At 37.5% G+C, this 21,361-nt stretch overlaps 1 protein-coding gene across 2 annotated transcripts in view; it reads left to right on the top strand.

Moving 5' to 3' along the window:
- LOC139140567 (2-Hydroxyacid oxidase 2-like) overlaps positions 1-19,026 on the top strand; it is a 53,944-nt gene extending 34,918 nt beyond the window's left edge. The window contains exons 6-7 of one of the 2 annotated variants that reach the window (XM_070709912.1): positions 4,458-4,527; positions 18,245-19,026. In XM_070709912.1, coding sequence (XP_070566013.1) covers positions 4,458-4,527; positions 18,245-18,315 — 141 coding nt within the window. In that variant the 3' untranslated portion in view covers positions 18,316-19,026. Of the gene's footprint in view, positions 1-4,457; positions 4,528-4,881; positions 5,243-18,244 lie in introns of those variants that run through there. The other variant, XM_070709911.1, reaches the window with a different exon arrangement.
- Positions 19,027-21,361: the final 2,335 nt, after the last annotated feature.

Raw genomic sequence — 21,361 nt, forward strand, 5'->3', positions numbered from 1 at the left:
ATTGTAAATCAAGCTCACTGCACTGAGGGCAATGAACAGTTCCTATTATTTACATATTAGAGATATAACAAGTTTTGTCAGGGAAATTATTTAACAGTTACCTGTAAAAGTTAAATAATACTTTTAGGTGAAATTCCAATATCATAATTGTTGTCCACATCTGAACTTTTAAATACCCTGTTTGAATCAAGTACATTTGTATCAATTATCAAACACCTATAAAAGCACAAATAAATTTAGTTTAGCATCGTAAAAAAACTATTCTTAGTTTTCTCATAGACTCCAGTTTATAGTGAATCAGCATTTCGGTGAAATTCCAAAATCTTATTTCTTGCACACATATCAACCTTTAACCATCCTAGGCTAACTAAGTACTCTAAAATGAATTATCAAATGTCTATAAATACACAGATTTTGATAGTTTTGTATTGGAAAAAATTATTCATATTTTCCTCATAGACTCCCATGTACAGTCGAATCTACATTTTGGTATAATTCCAAAATCCAATTTCTGGCAAACACATCCATTTGTTACCACCCTTATCTAATCAAGTACATTGATATCAATAACCGAGAGTACATAAATACATGGGTTTACCTATTTTTGTATTGGAAAAAAAATTATTCATACTTTCCTCATAGACTCCCATGTATAGTGGATGAACATTTTCAGTGAAATTCCATAATCAGATTTCTTGTACACATAATATGCACCTTTAACCATCATATTCTAATCAAGTACAATTATGTTAATTATTGAACGTCTGTAAATGCACAAATATACCAAATTTTTCATTGGGAAAAAAATATTCACAATTTTATCATTGACTCCCATGTATAGTGGATGAACATTTTTGGTGAAATTCTAAGGTCAAACATTTTGTCCACATGCCAGTTGTAACTACCCTATTTCATTTAGGTACATTTATGTAAATTATCAAATATCTATAAATGCATAGATATAGTTTTTACATTGAGAAAGTATTACATAGATTCCTCATACATGTATGAGAAAATATATGTATACCATGTATAGTGAATCAACATTATCAACAGCTGATTTTTAATGAAATCCTAATATCAAAATATGTACACACAGTAATTTCTGTCCAACCCCTTTGAGGGGTAATTTCAAAATTATAGCAAGTCAGAATGGGAAATCTGAGCATTAACACCTTTTGAGTTTGTAAGGAAGGTCATCTGAAAAAATCTTAAGCTCTTTTTTGGGGGATTCTATTGCTCCATACCCCTGAGGTGTTTGTGTGTGCAGCTAATTTACTCAAGCAATGGGGGGGGGGGGTGTCATGAAATTTTTGTCATCTTGAAAGGGGGGTCATCAATTTTTTGGTACAATGGGTAGGGGGGGGGGTTCACTTATTTTGACTGATGCGCAGGAAGAATTTGCCGGCCCACCCTCGGCCATAATAACTGAATGCTCCCTAATCAATAAAAAGAAGAAACATAAAAAACCCAGGTCCTCAGCCGAATATGAGAAAGGCAAAATGTTCCTCGGACTGGCAAGAGGCAGGGCAAACAAAACAATGTAATAACAATGAATAACATGACATAGAACATCTGGGCAAAAAAAAAAAACAAAAATAAAAAAAAACCATTTAACAAGGAGACAAAACACACCAAAGACAAAAAAACACATTCGCTAGAAATCGAAATTAAACAGAAAAGCCAAAAAAAACCTGCGCAAAACAAAGGCAATTCTGTATAATACCGATGTACATATGAGTGGGTTGGTAAGTGTACATTGTACAATTCTATTCAGTAGTTGCACTTAACGTGTTATGAATTAACACTTTTGGAAGAAGACAAAATTGAAGCCTCACACCATATAATGGTTCATCTTTGGCATGAAATAGGCAATAGCTCGAGATAAGGCATAGTTTACTGACATCACGTATCACGGTTTTATGCTGTTTGCTTAATTTCAGTACCTTAAGAAGCTGTAGAAGTCTGAGTTTATTGTCTGTCGTTATTTGGCCTCTCGACCCGACTTCAAAACAAATGAGTTCAATCGAATAACCTTGAGCTTGTAAAGAGTTAACAAGATGTGAATATTTCATGCATTTGTCATTGTGACGTGTCTCGATATCAAATTCAAATGGTACTGTCAGTTCAAAAATGATCATTCTTTTTACATTACTGAACAGAATAACAAGATCAGGACGGTCAGGTGTACATAAAACATTGCGCTGGATGGTACCCTTTGTATGACCTGGTAAATCGGCATAAATAGATAATGTGTCCATAACTGATGACGTAGCACAAGTTTGAAAAATATAATGCAGAATATTATTATGTCACAAAGTGTATCTATTCTGTTCAAGCATGGTTTTGCAGCCATTCAGAACATGATGAAGGGTTTGGGTATTACCGCAAAGTTTACACTTTGAGGAAAGTTTCTTACCCCATCTATATGTAAATTATTGAACGTTGGAAGACAGTCAATGGCCGCTCTGACTGCGAAGCTGAGGATTTGTTTGGGCATGTTATAGATTATCTTATAATGCTTCTCCCTGTAATGTCAGACTTTTCTTCAGCAAGAAGCGCCAGGAAGTTTCCCTCAACAGCCAGAGATTTTATTTTATCCATCCAATGACACTGATAGTTTGTTGTAACGATTTGTTTGATGTTTTCCTTCACGTAGTCCCGCTTACTACCTGTTGCTGTTTTAACAGCATCTGTTGCTATGGCAGCAGCTTCAATGTTGCCATATGATTTCCTACTGTAAGATTCCTACCGTGCTATTGTGGCATTCATGGCTGCCTTTACCCTTTCATCTGCCCTGTTTTGACAGTGTGCTACAGTATGTGCATGACATTTACTGTACACCTGGGAGATTGGCGGAATGGAAAACCCCTGTTGACTGTAAATAATTGCCGAAGTGGCACCATGAGAGGGAATGTTTAACCACTTTTTGATATATTTAGTTGTAATACTATCTAGAAAGCTTCTTTGTGATTTTGTCAGATCATGTACAGTTAACATAAACCTAATTGAGGAAAGCATATACTTAACATGCAACTTATATTCGGGTCTTACTAATGAAGAATCAATATTTGATAACATACTGGTAATTTTGTCTTTCACTAAGGCGAAAGCCGCGTGTGATGTACCTGAATAGGTAATCCATGAACCCAGAATTTTTCGGGAGCGTCTTCAATCAGAGTTACTTGACTATCGTCAATATAATATTGCACAGCTTTAGCCTGACCACTGCAAATTGAAAGGGTTTTATATTTATTGGCTTCAAATGTAGATTCATTGATTTCGTAATCCTATGAACCTCATCCATCAATTTCTGATGCTTACGCTTGTTATTTGTTACTAAAATGAAATCATCTGCGTATGGAAGGGTTATGATCACCTTGAAACGTGCCCTTCCTAAATGTGAAGTGGTCCGACTTCCAACCTGGACCTTGAACATAACCAGAAAGTCTACTGTATAATCTATCAACATATTGTACAACAACTGGCGGGAATCCGTTCCTCTCAAGAGTGTGGTTGATTAACTGATGACTAGCTGAACCAAATGCATCTGCTAAGTCAAAGAATGTTACATGAACCGTTCTCTTTTTATGTTTAGCATCAGCAACAATTTCTGTGAAACATCGAGAATGTTCAATGCACCCACTGATACCAGGTTGAAAACTGAGCTTTCTGTGTTGTATTGTCAATGAGATTGTTCATTAAAAGGTAGTTTAGAGATGTATTCGTCAGTATCTGATGATACAATTTACCAATACAAGATGTAAGAGCTATCATTCGAAAGTTAGACGGGTCATGAGAATCACCACCTTAAAGCAATGAAATACGGCATTGAGACCATGATTCTGGTGGATCACCATAATGGAGCTGTTTTGTGAACATAGTTGCCAGGAATCGATGAGTAGTTGGTAGCTTTTTGAGAAGCCCATAAAGAATTCCATCATCACCTGGCACCGATTTAGATTCCTTTGATTTCAAAATGTTCTCAATATCTTTTAGTCTAACAGGACTTAGATCAAATGGCGTATTTTGTGTTGTTGGTATCCAGGGGAACCAAGATAGTTGTGTCAAGTTAATGAAAGCTTCATTAGCATATTTTGATGGATAAAATACATTAGCTTCCAGTTTTGTAAATGTCGGTTTTGTTGTCAAATCACCAGCGGTACATTTTTTGCAAAGGCGAAAAAGTTATTTCTGTAGAGGTTTTCCTGGTGGATCGCAGACTTTTCAATAATATTTGCCCTGTTCTGCTTCTTGATGTAACTATAAACGCTCATTTTCATGGAGGTGGCATATACACGTGTTAAAGTGTGCTTGATTTCGCTAACCAGACGTCAGGCCAACTTCTTGGCTTGTATTCACAGTTCACGCGCTACCAGTAGACAAGCGAACGAGAGTCTGAGTTCATGACATTGCAACAGCTCAGTATTTAAGAAACTTTATGTCAATATCAACAGGGAGAAGAGGGTGTGAAAGCTGTTCTCCGAATTCTGCGAGAAGAATTTATCCGAGCAATGGCATTAACGGGTAAGTGCACTTACCAGTCATCGTATAAAGGTAATGTATAACCATTTAATGTAAAGGTACCCCAACACGTACCGATGTTTTTATCAAAACTCACTCACTCAAAAATCTCATACACAGAACATTTTTAGTGATTCTTTCATTCATTCCACCTGGAAATACGAAAATTCATATCATTGCTTTACATGTTAAGAAATATGACTTACTATACATATTTGTAATGAGAACACTGTAATGTGTAAGATTACACAATGTTTCATCTGTATGTGATAAGAACATTGTACATATTAATATTGTGAGTGGTGGTGCGTTTACTTTCCATAACATGCCTATCGTGTATTTATCATTTAATTACAGGCTGTAGCCGACTTAGTGATATCTCTAAGGCTCTTTTAGTCGGCAGAAGTGATGTATTGTCGAAACTCTGAAAACTTCAGTCGGACTTGCTTCGAATTCACCTCCTTCTATGATCCAGAAGCTTTGAAATAGTTTCCAGATGCGGCTCTGGGGTGGTTACCGGATATGGTATGCGTAGACTGCACTGGTTGTGTTTTTAAATTCACATCTTCTTTGAACGCAGAAGCAAATCATCGATCTATATATATATCAGGAAATCTTTACTAATGATTGTTGAGAATAAAGATACCGCTGTAAAGAGCTAACTCTCATCTTGTGCATTTTGAAGGAGTGTTACGTAAATAAAAATAAAAAGTGGTAATCTTGACAGAATTTATTTGATGACGGTACATTCCACAGCGACGTGTATCACAGTTACCTTCATAGTGCCTTTATCCGTTTCATGTCTTGGCCGTGACCTGAAAATGCTTCGCAGTCATGCTTATAGCTTGAAAAGTACAGCACTTTCACTGGCTTTTTCATTATTGTTTATGGAACAGAACATGTCTTTCAATTATTTTAGCTCGGATATGTTTTGACAGAATTCCCGCACTGCACGACACTACAATACTTCTATATTGAGTTGGAGGGTTATGGAAGAGGTATGCTGTAAGGTAGGCGTATGTAATTAATGGACCTTAAGAACGTGTTACATTAATCGCCATATCTCGCTTAGCCTTAGGATGCCATGAGTGAAGAACGTGCAGAGTAATATAATAAACGTTTTTGGTAATGAATACTGAATTATTCCTCTCAGAAAGGCTAAGATCATGGTGGGATGCACCGGTATACTTGGTCAACAAAGTTACAAAATAAGTACGCAAAAACACTAAGGCGGAGCAATACTCTAACTTTCGGCAATTTTTTTTTATTTGTACAAGATCACGTGATTTATAATTGCTATCGCTGTCGTTCTCAATGTCTCAACGTTGACCACAGGCGGCCCAATCACTATTAATAAGCTTATTATTGAGTTTTTCTCAGTTTTCTCTGTCAGTGTCAGTCCCTCTCCTTTACTTCATGCTCTGACTGATCGTAGTAAATAAAATAAATGACTATATAGCCTAACCTATAGCCTCTTGACTCTTTATGTATTTCACATCCCATTACAAGGACGCTTATCTCTCATATACACATCTTGTAATTAATCAGTCAACACAACTAATTATGCTAATCCGTGGACTTATCAAGGGTTGGTCAACATTGCAGAGATGTAAATGAAAAAGTAATCTTTCCTATCTTTAGCGATGTTGACTAACCCATAAAATCCCTGATAAGTCCACGGATTAGCATAATTAGTCATGTTGACTATTAATTACAAGATGTGTGTCTATGAGAGATAAACGTCCTTGTAATGGGGTGTAAAATAAACAAAGAGTCAAGAGGCTAGGTTAGGCTATAAAGTCATTTATTTTTATTTACTACGATCAGTCAGAGCGTGAAGAAAAGGAGAAGAACTGATAGAGAAAACTGAGAAAAACTCAATAATAAGCTTATTAATGGTGATTGGGCCGCCTGTGCGTTGACTAAGTCTACTAACTCGTATGTAAAATCTGCATGGCGACCCAGTCTGCACCATGCACGATACCCCAGCAGTTTTGCTATATATATAAACTTAACTAAACATTCTCACAGAATATAACTATGTGCGTCATATGATGATGATGATGATGATGATGATGATTACTATTAGACTTTTATTTACAGAGGATAGTCTGAGTTACAAATCAAATTGTAATTTACATCAGAGCCCTCCGAAAGTTCGAAAAAGGTGCATGCGTATAAATAGGAAATACATGTACATAGAGCAAATGTTCAAAATAAGGATGAGTAACATCTTCATTAAATCACAAAAGAAAATAAAGTAATCTAAATCTGAACCGTTGTTTGTAAACTTCATTATAAGAGAATCGCGCAACTTTACTTTAAAATTGGACAAAGTTTTTATCATAAGTTTTAAATGACATGCTGACAAAAAATAGATATATGTGTGACCTAAATGCACCGTTGGCGAATACCCTTGCACTCATGACGACCTTGTGTTGCCGCCACACGGTCGCGTGAACATTCATTTGACGCATTCAAGTATGCAACCTTGAATGAAAATGATTATTGGACCAGTTTAACGTTATAGGGAAAGACAGAATACAAATGCGAGCATGATCTCGTAGAACTCAAAAAAGGCAGTGAGAAATATTCGAAGTTAGTTTCATCTTACCCGTTATGACAACCAAGTAACAATAGCTCATATCCGAAGACTGATTTTACCTAATTGAGTTTTTTAGTCAGAGAGATAATTCTTAACGTTTGTGATAGGTAGAAATGAATTAACTGATTGAGGAAATGAGGGTGGCTAATTAACACAAATGTCTTTGAAATACTATACAGCGATCATGAGGTCGATAGCCATGAGCACACAGAGCCGGAGATATCACTCAGTCGGATACACCCTGAAATTAAATGACAAAAACACAATAATTGGGGTTACTACTCTTGATCTCGTCATAATTTTGAAACAGTGTTCACAAGAAATCCTAACGCTTATTGAAGGAAGACAGAGACTCAACGGGTGCCGAAAGGTCTGGTCAGATTTCTAAAGTTTGACCAACTCTTTAGACAAGTATCACTATCAGAATATTATAATAACCCATAACCTATTCCCCTCCCCCAGTGAACAAAAGTGTGGAACAGCGATAATCCGGTGACGAATACCTGTGATATTCAAAACATGTCTAAACAAGATAAATCGCTATTATTGGTAGTTTGTAGTTTAAAGTGACTGTGACGTTGTATCATGCAGATGCACGCTTTCAATAGCGCGACCTTGGGATGGCATAAATTGTCAGTGCAAATTTGCATTGAAATGGAACCAAATAGAGCTTTTCCACCACGATGAGCATGACATCACCAGTTTAATGTTTTCGCCGTACCAACCACTTATGAAATTTGCCTAGCCTGCCACTGTAAAACTGCATTTTCCCAGCTAAACTTTTGGAAGTTATGGATTCCAAGCGAATGTTATGTCTTGACGATTTCGAAGAACGTGCGAAGGAAATATTACCAATTCGTGCTTGGTCATACTACAGTCCTGGAGCTGATAATGAAGAAACCCTCAAAGAGAACAGAGAAGCTTATCGGAGGTAGGAAGCGGGCATCTTTCCTTGTAAACGTTGAAATATGATGTGACTGACGAGCACAAATACACAGAGCGCGTTGCTTAACGGGCCAGTTGGTGTAGATCCGTCACAAGTTTCCTCAACGGTAAGAAATCCGTATTTATAACAGACCTTCCAAAGACACATTGCAGTTATCACAAGGAATTTACTTTAAAGTTTGTTTGTTGTAGACATATGCTACGCAATGCCCGATCTCAGCCGATAACGTGGACAATATTTTAATAAAAAACATCACTTGTACAAGGAACAGAACACAAATACTGTCTAACCCTGTGAGATGTTTGTGTCTTTAAATATGTCTTACAGGAGTGCCGTACAATATGTCCGTATTCTATCAGCCACTATACGTCTATTCTCCATGGCTCCATAAATCATGGAAAATTAAGTCAGTCATATACATCACCTTTGGAAAATGGCAAACTATGTAGGTCTGTCTAAATAGCACAATGACATAAATTTAGGGAGCTGACGCTATATATAGATATTACGAATTACATTAACAACCATTTGTGGTTGTGTTTCTTTAGGAAAGAATACCTCATCTAGGTCGGATGCTGATATAATAAACGCAGTACTCGTGATAAAACAAAAAAGCGCATTGCATCAAAATGAAACCATCAAAATACTTCTCCATCGAAATAGTTAAAATTTCTATAAAGTTTTTTTCCAGTATTTATACGGTCCGCTTGTTCTGAATATGCTACTTTCTCTGACCAAAAAAAAACTTTTTAGAAAGGCTAGTGTCTAAGCTTTTTAAGAATATACTTTTCATGGTCTTTCACTTTTTTACTTTATGCGGCGGAGGATACAATACTCCGTGTCTTGTTTATCGCATATAGGGCTTTGTGGTACATGGGAAGATAAATTTAGTTCATAAAACTTTACTTTCCTTACATTTATTAAAATTGTCTTCCCGCACCCACAGTTAAGGACATCTAAGGACAATTTTGTCTGACAAAAATGCAAGAGTGGCCTATCATCCATGTTGGTTTTGTTTCACATGACAAATTTTCTGACTAGTTGTGTTGACCAAACTCGGTCAGGCCGTCCGTCCTACTAAATTTGAGGGTGTTTGAAATCTTTAAGTTAAAATCCATAATTCTTGTCGTCACAATATCTTGTGAAATATTATATTTTCGGGCGGCTATATATAAATCTATATTTTTCATAAACTGCGCAACTGTGCTGTCAACATTTTAAGGCATAATACGGTTCCTGAATATCGCAAGTCATCAAGAGATAACCGTCATAATTTGACAGAATTCAAGTCATATTTCAATTCCGTAGGTATTGGTTGAAACCCCGAATACTCAGAGATGTATCAACTATCAACATATCAACTAGTGTCCTCGGCGAGAAAGTAGATGCGCCAATTTGCATATCACCCACAGGCTTGCATGGCTTGGCCCATCCGGATGGAGAAATTGCAACAATCAAAGGTAATTTGAATGAACTTGGACAATTCATCCTTGTCCGTGCAAATTATAACACAGTCAACCATTTACTTGTAGCGTATTGTGTTCGCAGTAAATGATGGATCAATGCACTTTCCCTTGCATACAATTTGGTTATATTGCACAAAAATGTTTTTGGCGGGTCAGAGAGACTTGCAATTATTAATGGTGAGAGTGCAAGAGTTTATGCCCAACTGCCGGCAAATGCGGGTAATATCGATGGCGTTAATTCTGTGTTCTTCAAATCGCCTGTAAATCTCGGTATGGAAAAATATCACGAACAGAACAGGGAATCGGAGCAGTATTGGAAGGTGAGAAGGGAGACCAGCGCTAGATCCGAAACAAAACAACTTCATAAGTATGTCATTTAGCTGAAAACTGTCATATTGCGTAAATTTAATCTTTCGATATAATAATGAATAGATATTGATTTTCATTTCAAAATGTTTCTAATGGTATTTAAACGCCGGAAATTAACCGGCCTGATGACAGGTCGATGTAAGTATAAAATGTATAAGTTTGATTCAACCTTTCGCGACAAGCAATACTTTACCTGGCTAATTATACAAACTCAGCAATAGACAGATTAGGTATATAGTCGTAATATATTTAAGCCAAATGAAAGTTTATGAATTGCATTGACGTGATTGGAGGACGAACTGAGGCAAAACCGAAAACAAAACGTCCACTGTTCGACCTAAAAGAGGCAAACGAAAATTTTCAACGTTACAATACGAGCTTATTTCCGTATTTGTTTTTTTTAACAACAACACATAGCTGCTTCGGACATGAATACACTCACAATATTGGCTGCACTATCCAACAAGTCAATGGAGGAAGTCGCCGCTGCACGACCAAGTTCGTTCAGATGGCAGAACGTGTATCCGTGGCGCCATCGTGACGTCACGAGAGATGTTGTAAATCGGGCAGAGAGGGCAGGATTTAAGGCTCTTGTCGTGTCGGTAGACATCCCAACATTCGGTTACAAGAGGAAAATGTTGAGGGTTAACGGACCAACGATGCTTGAGGAGGAGCATTTGGATATTGTTGATAGATACAAGGTATATCTCAGTTCATAAAAATTGTTCTTCTGTGTGTGGGCATAGGTTTGTCAACAAAACTGCTGATTCATATTAATCCAAACTTCACGTCAGTTTCAGAATTACAGAAACATGGGATGGCAGGTTTGTCAAATCACCGTCACGTTATTATTACTATTTTAGGCATTCATCTTTACCCTCCGCTGTTCAGTGGCTGATCTTTGGTCAATGCGGTTGAAACATGAATATGTTTGAACACTTGCTAACCGCATTTTCTCCGTGCTTCAGCGAAACATTTAAGGCGAGAATCATTTGATTTTGGATGGGGTGGGAGTAGAGGATTGTTGAAAATCAATAAATGGTCAGATAAGGAGGACAAAAATTATTTGATCTATTAATGGCTTAGAACAAAAATCAAATGGGTCCAACCGACAATAAAAATATTTGTTGCAAATGTGTTGAAACCAGCAAACAGTGAAGTGTTTCTCCATTTTCTCTGGCGCCACATTTTTTTGAATATTTGTCAGCAACTGCTGTGTTTTTGCAAACACTTGTGATACAAAAGTCTGATTGATATTCAATGTGCGAAAAAGTTCTTATTGTAATCATGACAGACCAAAGAAAACGTATTTTTTGGTTTTTCTGCAATAAGCTTTCACATAATATTTATTTAAATGAAGGGAGAGTATTGACTTGCTCTGTAAATATTGAAAAATGCAAATTACATGAGAGGATTTAAGAAGCCAGTTTTCAAGCAATACAATATTCTCTAATTTATTTGTATGTTTATATTTACAAAAAGCAAAAAGAACAAGTATATCCTAAAAATGAAAATACAACAAATTTAATGAAATGCAAGTTATATTTTTTGAAAAAAAATTCCCATTGCCTTTCCTCAGAACTCTTAGAAATGAGTTGACCGTACTTGCTTGACGAAAAACAGCGATATAAGTACCGTGTTTGACAACTGCACCATCACTTCACTTCTGTTAGACTACTGCACCATTAGTTAACTACTAGTAGACTAGAGTCGCCGCCAATCTACTGAAAACTTCGTGGCATTAATTTGTACTACATTCTGTTACGTATTGGAATCGATCACACTACACATCATGCCAGACATTTTCTTCCAGTTCCTGGTACTGAAGGGCCGGAAGGAAATGAACTCCGAGAGAGGTTAGGAGTACTAGTACTGCACTTCCAAAACCTGTTAGCTCGATCATAATGGATTTTTTACCGGTTGTCTCTTGAAAATAGCATTTAAATTGCAGAAGCATGTTTTGTAATCTGCTATTACTTCTACGTCAAAACATCCAAGCTATTTATAGGTACAGATTTTAACCAGTTACATGTAGGTATAACTATGAACATAATTATGCACCGCGCGTCCTGCATACGAAAAAAAATTTGAGACAGATCTGAAAATACAAAAATGGTGTTACAGTGACGGGAAAACGTTGCTGACATACCCTTTTCCTACACACTCGGAATCAAATGGTTCTCGTCCAACAAGACGGATCACTCGTGTTTGCTCTGTCACATACTTTGGTAACGAAACGTTGATTGAGCATTTTCCATCGATCAACAAGAACAAGCCAATAACCAGATAACTAATACTACCACTATAAATCCGTACGATGTGGAATAGAACATGAATGAAGATGACGTTTGTAGGTGTGATACACGACATTCTTTGCGCTTCCCTTATGTCACACGTCAATACAACCGAAATTATGTTTCATTATCAACAACTTCGTCATTCATTCTACGAACAAGGTTGCCGCCGTTTCTCCCGATGTAACTATTGGTGTAGCAGATGCAAGTGCTTCATGGGAGTATGTACGATGGCTCAAAACGATCACAAAGTTACCTATCGTCCTGAAAGGTATAATGACCGTGGAGGACGCTGTACTAGCTGCTGAACATGGCGTGGAGGGTATACTGGTATCCAATCATGGTGGCCGGCAATTGGATTGTTCGCAAGCGGGGGTAAGCCTCAACAGTATTTTAGAAAAAAATGTTTGAAGTGTTAAGTTGAAGAGTGCTCGCTTTACTCGTACAGCCATTATATAGGGCTAAGCGCTTGTTGTTGCACTAGGAATTAAGATTAGAAATTGTATTTGTATAGATTCTTGATTAGTAATAGTAAAAGATAAAATAGTATTAATTGTTACTTGATATATACGTTTGTACGACAACTATGCTCAGTTTACCCTTTGCTGAAAACAGTTCACGTACAGGATGTCAGACCCTGTGGGTATAGATTTTCTGTAATGTGTAAAAGTATTGAAAATTGGCAATTTTTACCATGATTACTCCTGTTGTGTTTAACAAGGGGCGTATTGTGCCATCATTACTGCTCTGCCAAACTTCCGCGTGAAAGCTGAAAACTAGCGTTCTGTCTAAAAACCAGCAATTTTTGCATCTAGTTGTTGACACAAAGGGCGCTTTTCTAAAATTCAATCCAAGCATTCTTTGCGTATATCCTCGTTCATATGCACGACAGTTTCTCTCTTTTTCTATTTTTAGGCGTGATAAAAACGATATTTTGTATCAATGACAGGGTGGATAATAACAGCGAGCGCAGCTAGAGCGGCCGATGGCCGTTCCCATAGCTGACACTTTTGATAACATATGTACATATATTTGGAATGGAATGGAATCTCTATATACCTAAAAGTTAAAAAAACGCACGTCCTGTCTTTACGTTGAAGCGGCCATTTTGACTATTTTGTCATGGATTGCGTGAAATATAAGAGGTCATCTATTGTAATTTCTACACGAAAATGGACTTTTCTGACAAGGGAAGCTGCCAGTTTCAAAAAACAGTACGAAATTTTGGTTCGAAATGATTATTTTCGATCACTTTAAAAAGCTGGATTCAGTGCTCACTGTGCATCGCCATTTTGAAACCACCCAACTCTCGCGAGACGTACATAGGTGATGCAATACAAACTGCTAACTCACGCTCAACTGCGGAGCGCCACCAACGGTTCCAATATTCCTCTGTTCCAGGCCCCCTTGTATGGGCCCTGTTACAATTTGAACTGATCGGATATAACCATGTGATTTGCCCATTATAATTTGTTTTCGTAGGCAAACTTAAATGCTGGGAAATTTAAATTCAAATTACTGAAATCTATCGTTATTTTTGAAAATATTTGACAGCCCTTCTCCCTCTTTAGCACTTGGTAAAAACATGCAGGAAACTTGTGATTGGCATGCTATCTATAGTACAATGATGGAAAAATTGTTCAGCAATTGAACCAGCACCTCACTAGATTTAGTCTTTTCACAAAGTTTCAAAGCGCTTACCGTGCTAACCATAGCACAGAAACTGCTCTCCTCCGTGTTCACAATGACATAATGCTTGCCTTGAATAACAAACATGATGTGATTCTCATCATGTTAGATCTATCAGCGGCGTTCGACACAATTGATCATGAAATTATGCTTCAGAGACTACAATTTAGTTTCGGTATAACGGGCAAATGTCTATCTTGGTTTCGTTCGTACCTCGTTGATCGCCAGCAATGCGTCAAGGTTGGATCTGCATCATCCCCATTTTCTCGCATGAAATACGGTGTTCCGCAAGGATCTGTTCTCGGCCCTCTCTTGTTTACACTCTACACTGCACCTCTTGAAGACATCTTCGTACACCATGGGATTGATTGCATGATATACGCGGACGATACGCAAATTTATGTCATCTGCAATAGACCTGACGATATTCGTAATAACATTGAACTCATCGACGAAGTCTGCAGCTGGATGAAATCTAACATGCTTGTACTGAACGACAACAAAACTGAAGTTATTCACTTCTCATCACGTTTAAAATCTGATGTGACAAAGCTAGACAGTCTGAGAATTGGTCAATGCGACATAATCCCTTCAATTTCAGTCAGAAATCTTGGCATTACTTTAAGTCAGGACGGTAGCATGTCTGACCATATTAATATGTTGTGCAGAAATGGTTTCTTCTCTTTGCATAGAATAAGTAAGATTCGTAAACTGTCTGACAGATCTACAACTGAAAAACTAGTCCATGCATTTGTGACATCTCACTTAGACTATTGTAACAGTCTTCTGTTTGGTATCCCTAGAGGACAACTTGCTCGACTACAGTCTTTACAGAATGCTGCGGCGAGGTTAGTTTCTCGTACGCGCAAATTCGATCATGTCACACCCGTTCTCAAAGATTTACATTGGTTACCTGTAGAGGCCCGCATCAGATTTAAAATTCTTTTGCTTACATTCAAAATTATCCATGGAAATGCACCTATTTATCTGAGAGATTTATTAGATTTATATGTACCTGCCAGAGACCTGCGATCGAGTGACAAATTATGTTTAACCCAGCCCCGTGGCAACTTTAACAAGACATATGGACAGAGAGCGTTTTCAGTATGTTCACCCTTACTATGATTTGCCATTTGAAATTAAGACCGCCAGAAGTGTAGATAGTTTTATGCGCAGTTTGAAAACCTACCTTTTTACTCAGTTTTATTTGTAATTTTCTGCTTTAATTTTTTAGTGTGGTTGTATTCTTTTAAATTATTTTATACAGCTATGTACAATGTGCTGAGACGTAGGCCTATATGTAGTGCATTTTAAACAGTTTTTAATAATAATTTAATAAATAACCTCAATGCAATACCTCACGCTGCGCTCGCTCTCAGGTCAGAGCTGTTACATATTAGTTACTGGCTAAAAAAGATGTATTTTATTATGGCATGTTATAAAATTATACTGTTGCACGTTTCGTATTTGTTTAATTTACGAGCACTCAAACAAACATGGCGGTGCCCATCAGTAAAGTTGGGTACACTTCCGGCTACTCGCACAGTATATAGTATATTATGAGTCTGCGCATGCGTAGTCAGTAAGTCGCTTGCGCGACTATTATATGAGAGAATATAAGTCATGCTTGCTGCGTAGTCCTTGAAAGCCTCGTTCAAGATTACCTCCTGTCACGTACTCCCGTTTTACCGTAATTTTGTGACTACAAGAAGGAACAACCCTCAAATATTTAACATATTAGAGCAAATCAGTTACGTTAATAATATGACACATTTTGTCGCAGAAAATAACGCTGTCTGGCCTTGCTGTTAATAATCTCTTTCATTTTTTTTCCGATTTCGTATGAAAGATCGATGTCCTATCAAATATCGCTGATGCAGTCGGAGACAAACTGGAAGTGTACGTAGATGGCGGTATACGAACTGGAACTGATGTGCTGAAAGCGTTGGCACGGGGTGCAAGGGCCGTATTCATCGGTAGACCTGTACTCTATGATTAGCCTGTAATGTATGTAATGCCATTTCCGACGAGCTTACAGAAGATTAATTTTTACATTTAAAATGATAGTTACATTATGAAAAGACCGAATATACTTCAGTGGTTATCAGAGTGATGGGTTCATTTCAAAAAGCCTGGTATTATATTGGCGAAAAAAATATGGCTTAAAGGGACATTAGCTGTAACTTTTGACTAAATTTTCATTACTCTGTTTCAATGTATCAACTACAGAATTTTACTATAATCCGATCATCATGACCAATGCCCGGTGTCCTGCTTGCCAACACAGCCTGTATATGTAAAATGACCATTGTTATTGTTGATTTGCATTCTAGTCCGGACCTGAATACAAAAATTAATCAAAAACAATGCAGATTATACTCATATAGGGTATATTTATGAGCTAAATATAAGGAATTTCTCCATGGTTCAGGGATTCAAACCAGAAACTGCAGATGATACACTGAACAAACAAAATTTAAAAAATGACCAAAATTACAGCTACTGGATATTTCACCAAGCAATGATGAGGTACGCCCGACTCCTTTTCAACTGGAAACGAGACAACGTACGTTAGAGTTAACTTATCATAAACCTTCTGTCAACTGTTGAGAATAAAAAAATCAATTTTCCTCCTAAAGAACGAAACTCGTGCTGAATATATGCCGAGTTGCGTGTATTTAAGAACTGTACAGAGTCAGTTGAGAGTTATTTCGAGCAAGTTCAGAAGAGGAAGTAACTTTATGGTGCTTTTCGTTCCTGATACTTTTTTCGTTAATGGGAGAAAAAGTAATATACAGGATGAGAGAGCTAGAGCTTATGTAGCGCCCTTCGCCTATCTAAAGAGCACTAGAAAGTAAACACTTTAGAGGCGGGGTGCGGCTGAAATACGAATCTTGGTCATTGGCGAGGAAATTATGAAGAGCTCAAATGTAAGTAGAACTGTTCTCCTAGTGTGATAATCATTTATAAATTTGGTCATGATTGATGTTAGAACAAGGGAACCAAAGCCAATGGGGGCCCTGTAGACAAGGGAGCAAACATCATGATGATGTTTTTACTTAAATGCACATCCCCACGTAGCTGAGAACAGCACAAATTAATATTATAATCAAACTATGAAAAAAACACTCCTTTTCAAGGAGGGGACACGTACACGTGTTAAACCGTGCTTGATTTCGCTAACCAGACGTCAGGCCAACTTCTTGGCTTGTATTCACAATTCATGCGCTACCAGTAGACAAGCGAACGAGAGTCTGAGTTCCTGATATTGGAACAGCTCCTTATGTAAGAAACTGTATGTCAATATCAACAGGGAGAAGAGGGTGTGAAAGCTGTTCTCCGAATTCTGCGAGAAGAGTTGATCCGAGCAATGGCATTTACTGGTAAGTGCAGTCTTACTGTGGTTAAAAACTATCTACTGTTGATTGACCAATCAGAGTGCTCAATTCAGGGTGCTTTATTTACTCATAAAGCCTTGGTCACCAAATTCCAGAAACGAATGACAGAACCGTAGTAAAGTACTGTCCAATCAAAAATGAACATGTCATAATTTGTAGACATCTGGTACGTTTTAATATTAAAATTTGGTAACACAGCGGAAACCAGCTGCAACACAAACTCTGCTGTGCCCTAGGGCATTTATATAATGTGCCCTAGGGCATTTATAGGATGTTCCATTACATTGGGAGGCTATTTCACAAATAAAAGTTTTAATTCATATCCTAAACATGTTACATTGACAAAGGGGACGGTTGACGTAAACACATTGAAAACGAAAATATACCAGTTAGGGGCGATAGTTTTTAAGTCGGATAAAACCCTCGTACTCGGGCTCTTCTGGTATATAAAGTCCAACCCTAAGATAAAATGTCTCGGCCTGCGGCCTCGACATTTTATCGTTGGGTTGGACTTTATATACCAGAAGAGCCCTCGTACTTGGGCTTTATCCTATACTTAAAAAAACAGTACGGAGACTTTATAACTGTCAACCTACTTAACCCGATCCGGTCATCGTATAAAGTAATGTAAGCATTGAATGTAAGGTACCCCAACACGTACCGACTTTTTATCAAAACTCACTCACTCACTCCCTCAACAATCTCATACACAGAACATTTTTGATTCATTTATTCCTTCCACCTGGAAAAACGAAAATTGATATCATCGCTTTATATGTAAGAAATATGACTTACAACACATATTTGTAATGAGAACACTGTCATGATACAATATTTGCTTACATAATGTTTCATCAGTATGCAATAAGAACATACATACATATTAATATTGTGAGTGGTGGTGCGTTTACTCTCAATAACATGCCTATCGTGTTTTTATCATTTAATTACAGGCTGTTGCCGACTTAGTGATATCTCAAAGGCTGTTTTAGTCAGCAGAAGTGATGTATTGTCGAAACTCTGAAAAATACAGTCGGACGTGCTTCGAATTCACCTCCTTCCATAATCCAGAAGCTTTGACATAATTTCCGGATGCGGCTCTGGGGTGGCTACCGGACATGGTGTGCGTAGACTACACTGGTTGTGTTTTTAAATTCACATCTTCTTTGAACGCAGAAGCAAGTCATCGATCTACATATAGCCCCATCTCTCTCCACCCTTCTCCTCCTCCTCCTCTCTCTCATATATATCAGGAAATCTTTACTATTGATTGTTGAGAATAAAGATACCACTGTATAGAGCCATCACTCATCTTGTGTATTTTGAAGGAGTGTTACGTAAATAAAAGTAAAAGTGGTAATCTTGACCAAATTTACTTGATGACGGTACATGCCACAGCGACGTGTGTGCCGTTATCCGTTTCATGTCTTGGTCGTGACCTGAAATGCTTCGCAGTCATGTTCATAGGTTGAAAAGTACAGCACTTTCACTGGCACTTTCTTTTGATTATTGTTTATGGAACAGAACATTTCTTTCAATTATTTTCGCGCGGATATGTTTTGACAGAATTCCCGACACTACAATTATACTTCTATATTGAGTCGGAGGGTTACGGAAGAGGTATGCTGTACGGTAGGCGTATGTAATTAATGGACCTTAAAAGGTGTTACATATATCGCCATATCTAGCTTAGCCTTAGGATGCCATGAGTGAAGAACGTGCAGAGTAATATAATAAACGTTTCTGGTAATGAATACTAAATTATTCCTCTCAGAAAGGCTAAGATCATGGGGGGATGCACAGGTATACTTGGTCAACAAAGTTACAAATTAAGTATGCAAAAAACACTAAGGTGGAGCAATACTCTAACTTTGGGGTATTCTGTCTCTGTCTCTGTCTGTCTCTCATATATATATATATATATATATATATATATATATATATATATATATATATATATATATATATCTGGAAATCATCACTGTTGACAGTTGAGAATACAGAATACCCTGTCTAGGTCCATCAGTCATCTTGTGTATCTTGGAAGCAGTATTACGTGAATAAAATTACAGTGGTAATCTTGACTGACTTCACTTCAATGATCATAGGTGGTACATCCATGTCACAGTTATATGTGTGACAGTTACATTTATAGTGCCTTTATTATTATGCAGTCTTGGCAGTGACCTGAAAATGCTTGATAGTCTTTGTCATACTTTGAAAAGTACAACACTTTTACTGGGGATTTCTGTTTATTGCCTTCCACGCAACAGAACATCTCTTTCAAAAATTTAAGCTCGGAGGTCAATGTAGTTTTGTTTTGACACACTTTTCGTACTGCACACGGCACTAAAATACTTTTGTAATGGGTTGGAAAGTTATGGAATAGGTTGTGTGATTAATGTAGCTTAAGACGTGTTACACATATCGCCATGTGTAACGTTAGCTTGTAGATTCCATAAGCATGATGAGTGAAGGACGTGCATTGTAACATCAACGTTTTTGCAATGAATACTGATTTAAACGTCTCTGAAAGGGTAAGATCATAGTGGGTGCACCAGTATACGTGGTCGACAAGGTTACAAAACGAGTATTGAAAAAATGTACCATCGTGGGGTGATCTGCTAGTTTTGGCAATTCTTGTTTAGTTATGCGAGATCACGTGTTTTAGAATAACCAAGCGTCTGAGTGACATTAAAGTTCAACTGTCGGGGACAGGTCATTTCAGCAGGCCGTATCATATTCACAAATTTTCTGGATGAGTAGTGTAAACGGCAAATGCCCATCGACGAAGTTTTCTTCTATTCAACTGTCGAAAACTCGTAGGCAGTCAACCTGTCTCGACATTGAAGAGTTGTTATACATGAAATTGTGACGCAGTTTATCCATAGTTTAATCGAATATGTGGCCAGCTAACGCTCTCGTTCTCGATGTCTCAATGTAGACCAAGTCGACAGACTTATTGAAGATCTACCGGTATATGACGATCCAGGGTACATGTTACACTCTGTATGATACTGTAGCAGATGTGCGATATATGTAAACGTTATAAAGCAGTCTCACAGAACTATGTCCTCCCTAATGTGTCCTAATCTTGTTATCAGAAGCTGTGACTGATATACATATACTCACAAAAATATAGATATGTGTGACCCGAATGCACCGTAGGCGAATACTCTCGCACTCATGACGAGGGTGCATGGTGTTGTCGCCACAAGGTGGCTGAACTTTTGTTGGACGTATTTCAGCGTGCATATCAATGTACGAGATTTCCTGGGATAATAAAAGAGCATTTATCAACCGCGTGATATATTTAGAACGTTTCATGTCGAGCAGGCCTGAACATACCACAGGAGACCTTGTAATCTGGTTGTTGTTGAAGATATTGTCCTTTTTATTGTTGTTTATGTTTATATTAGTCGTGTTGTTGTTGTTGTTGTTGTTGTTGTTGTTGTTGTTTTTGTTGACCAATACAATTCAACGAACATAACTATTGTGTTCTTGTTGTTTCAACGTAATGGATAGACGCCCCGAAAGTTTACGTTGGGAGAGTTGCATTAGATCAAAAACGAGAGGGTCTTTGTTAGTGTTTATTGGGTCGTCTACATTACGTCTGAAAAAAACACAACAACACAATAGTAATGTTCGTTGAATTTTATTAGCCAACGACAACAACAACATCAACAACAACAACACGACTTCAAACAACAATACAAACAACAACTGTTTCTTGGGACGTCTACATCACGTTTGAAACAGTAACAAAACAATAGTTATGTTCGTTGAATTTTATCGGCCGACAAAAACAACACGCCTATAAACATAAACAATAATGCAAACAACAACAACATCCACAACAACAACCAGATTACTTGGTACCCTGTGGACATAGATGTGTCATGCATGCGTATGTATCAGTAGTACATGTACATAAGCTACAAGGATTATGATAATTTCAGTCCTTAAAACCTGCTGCCTGAAAAAATGCTCATATCTCGTACCTCCTACGAGAGACCAAGCAACAACTCAGTTACCCCTTCGATGTAAAGAAGAGACAGAATACAAATGCA

Source organism: Ptychodera flava, chromosome 9 (assembly GCF_041260155.1).
Source record: "Ptychodera flava strain L36383 chromosome 9, AS_Pfla_20210202, whole genome shotgun sequence".
NCBI lineage: Eukaryota > Metazoa > Hemichordata > Enteropneusta > Ptychoderidae > Ptychodera > Ptychodera flava.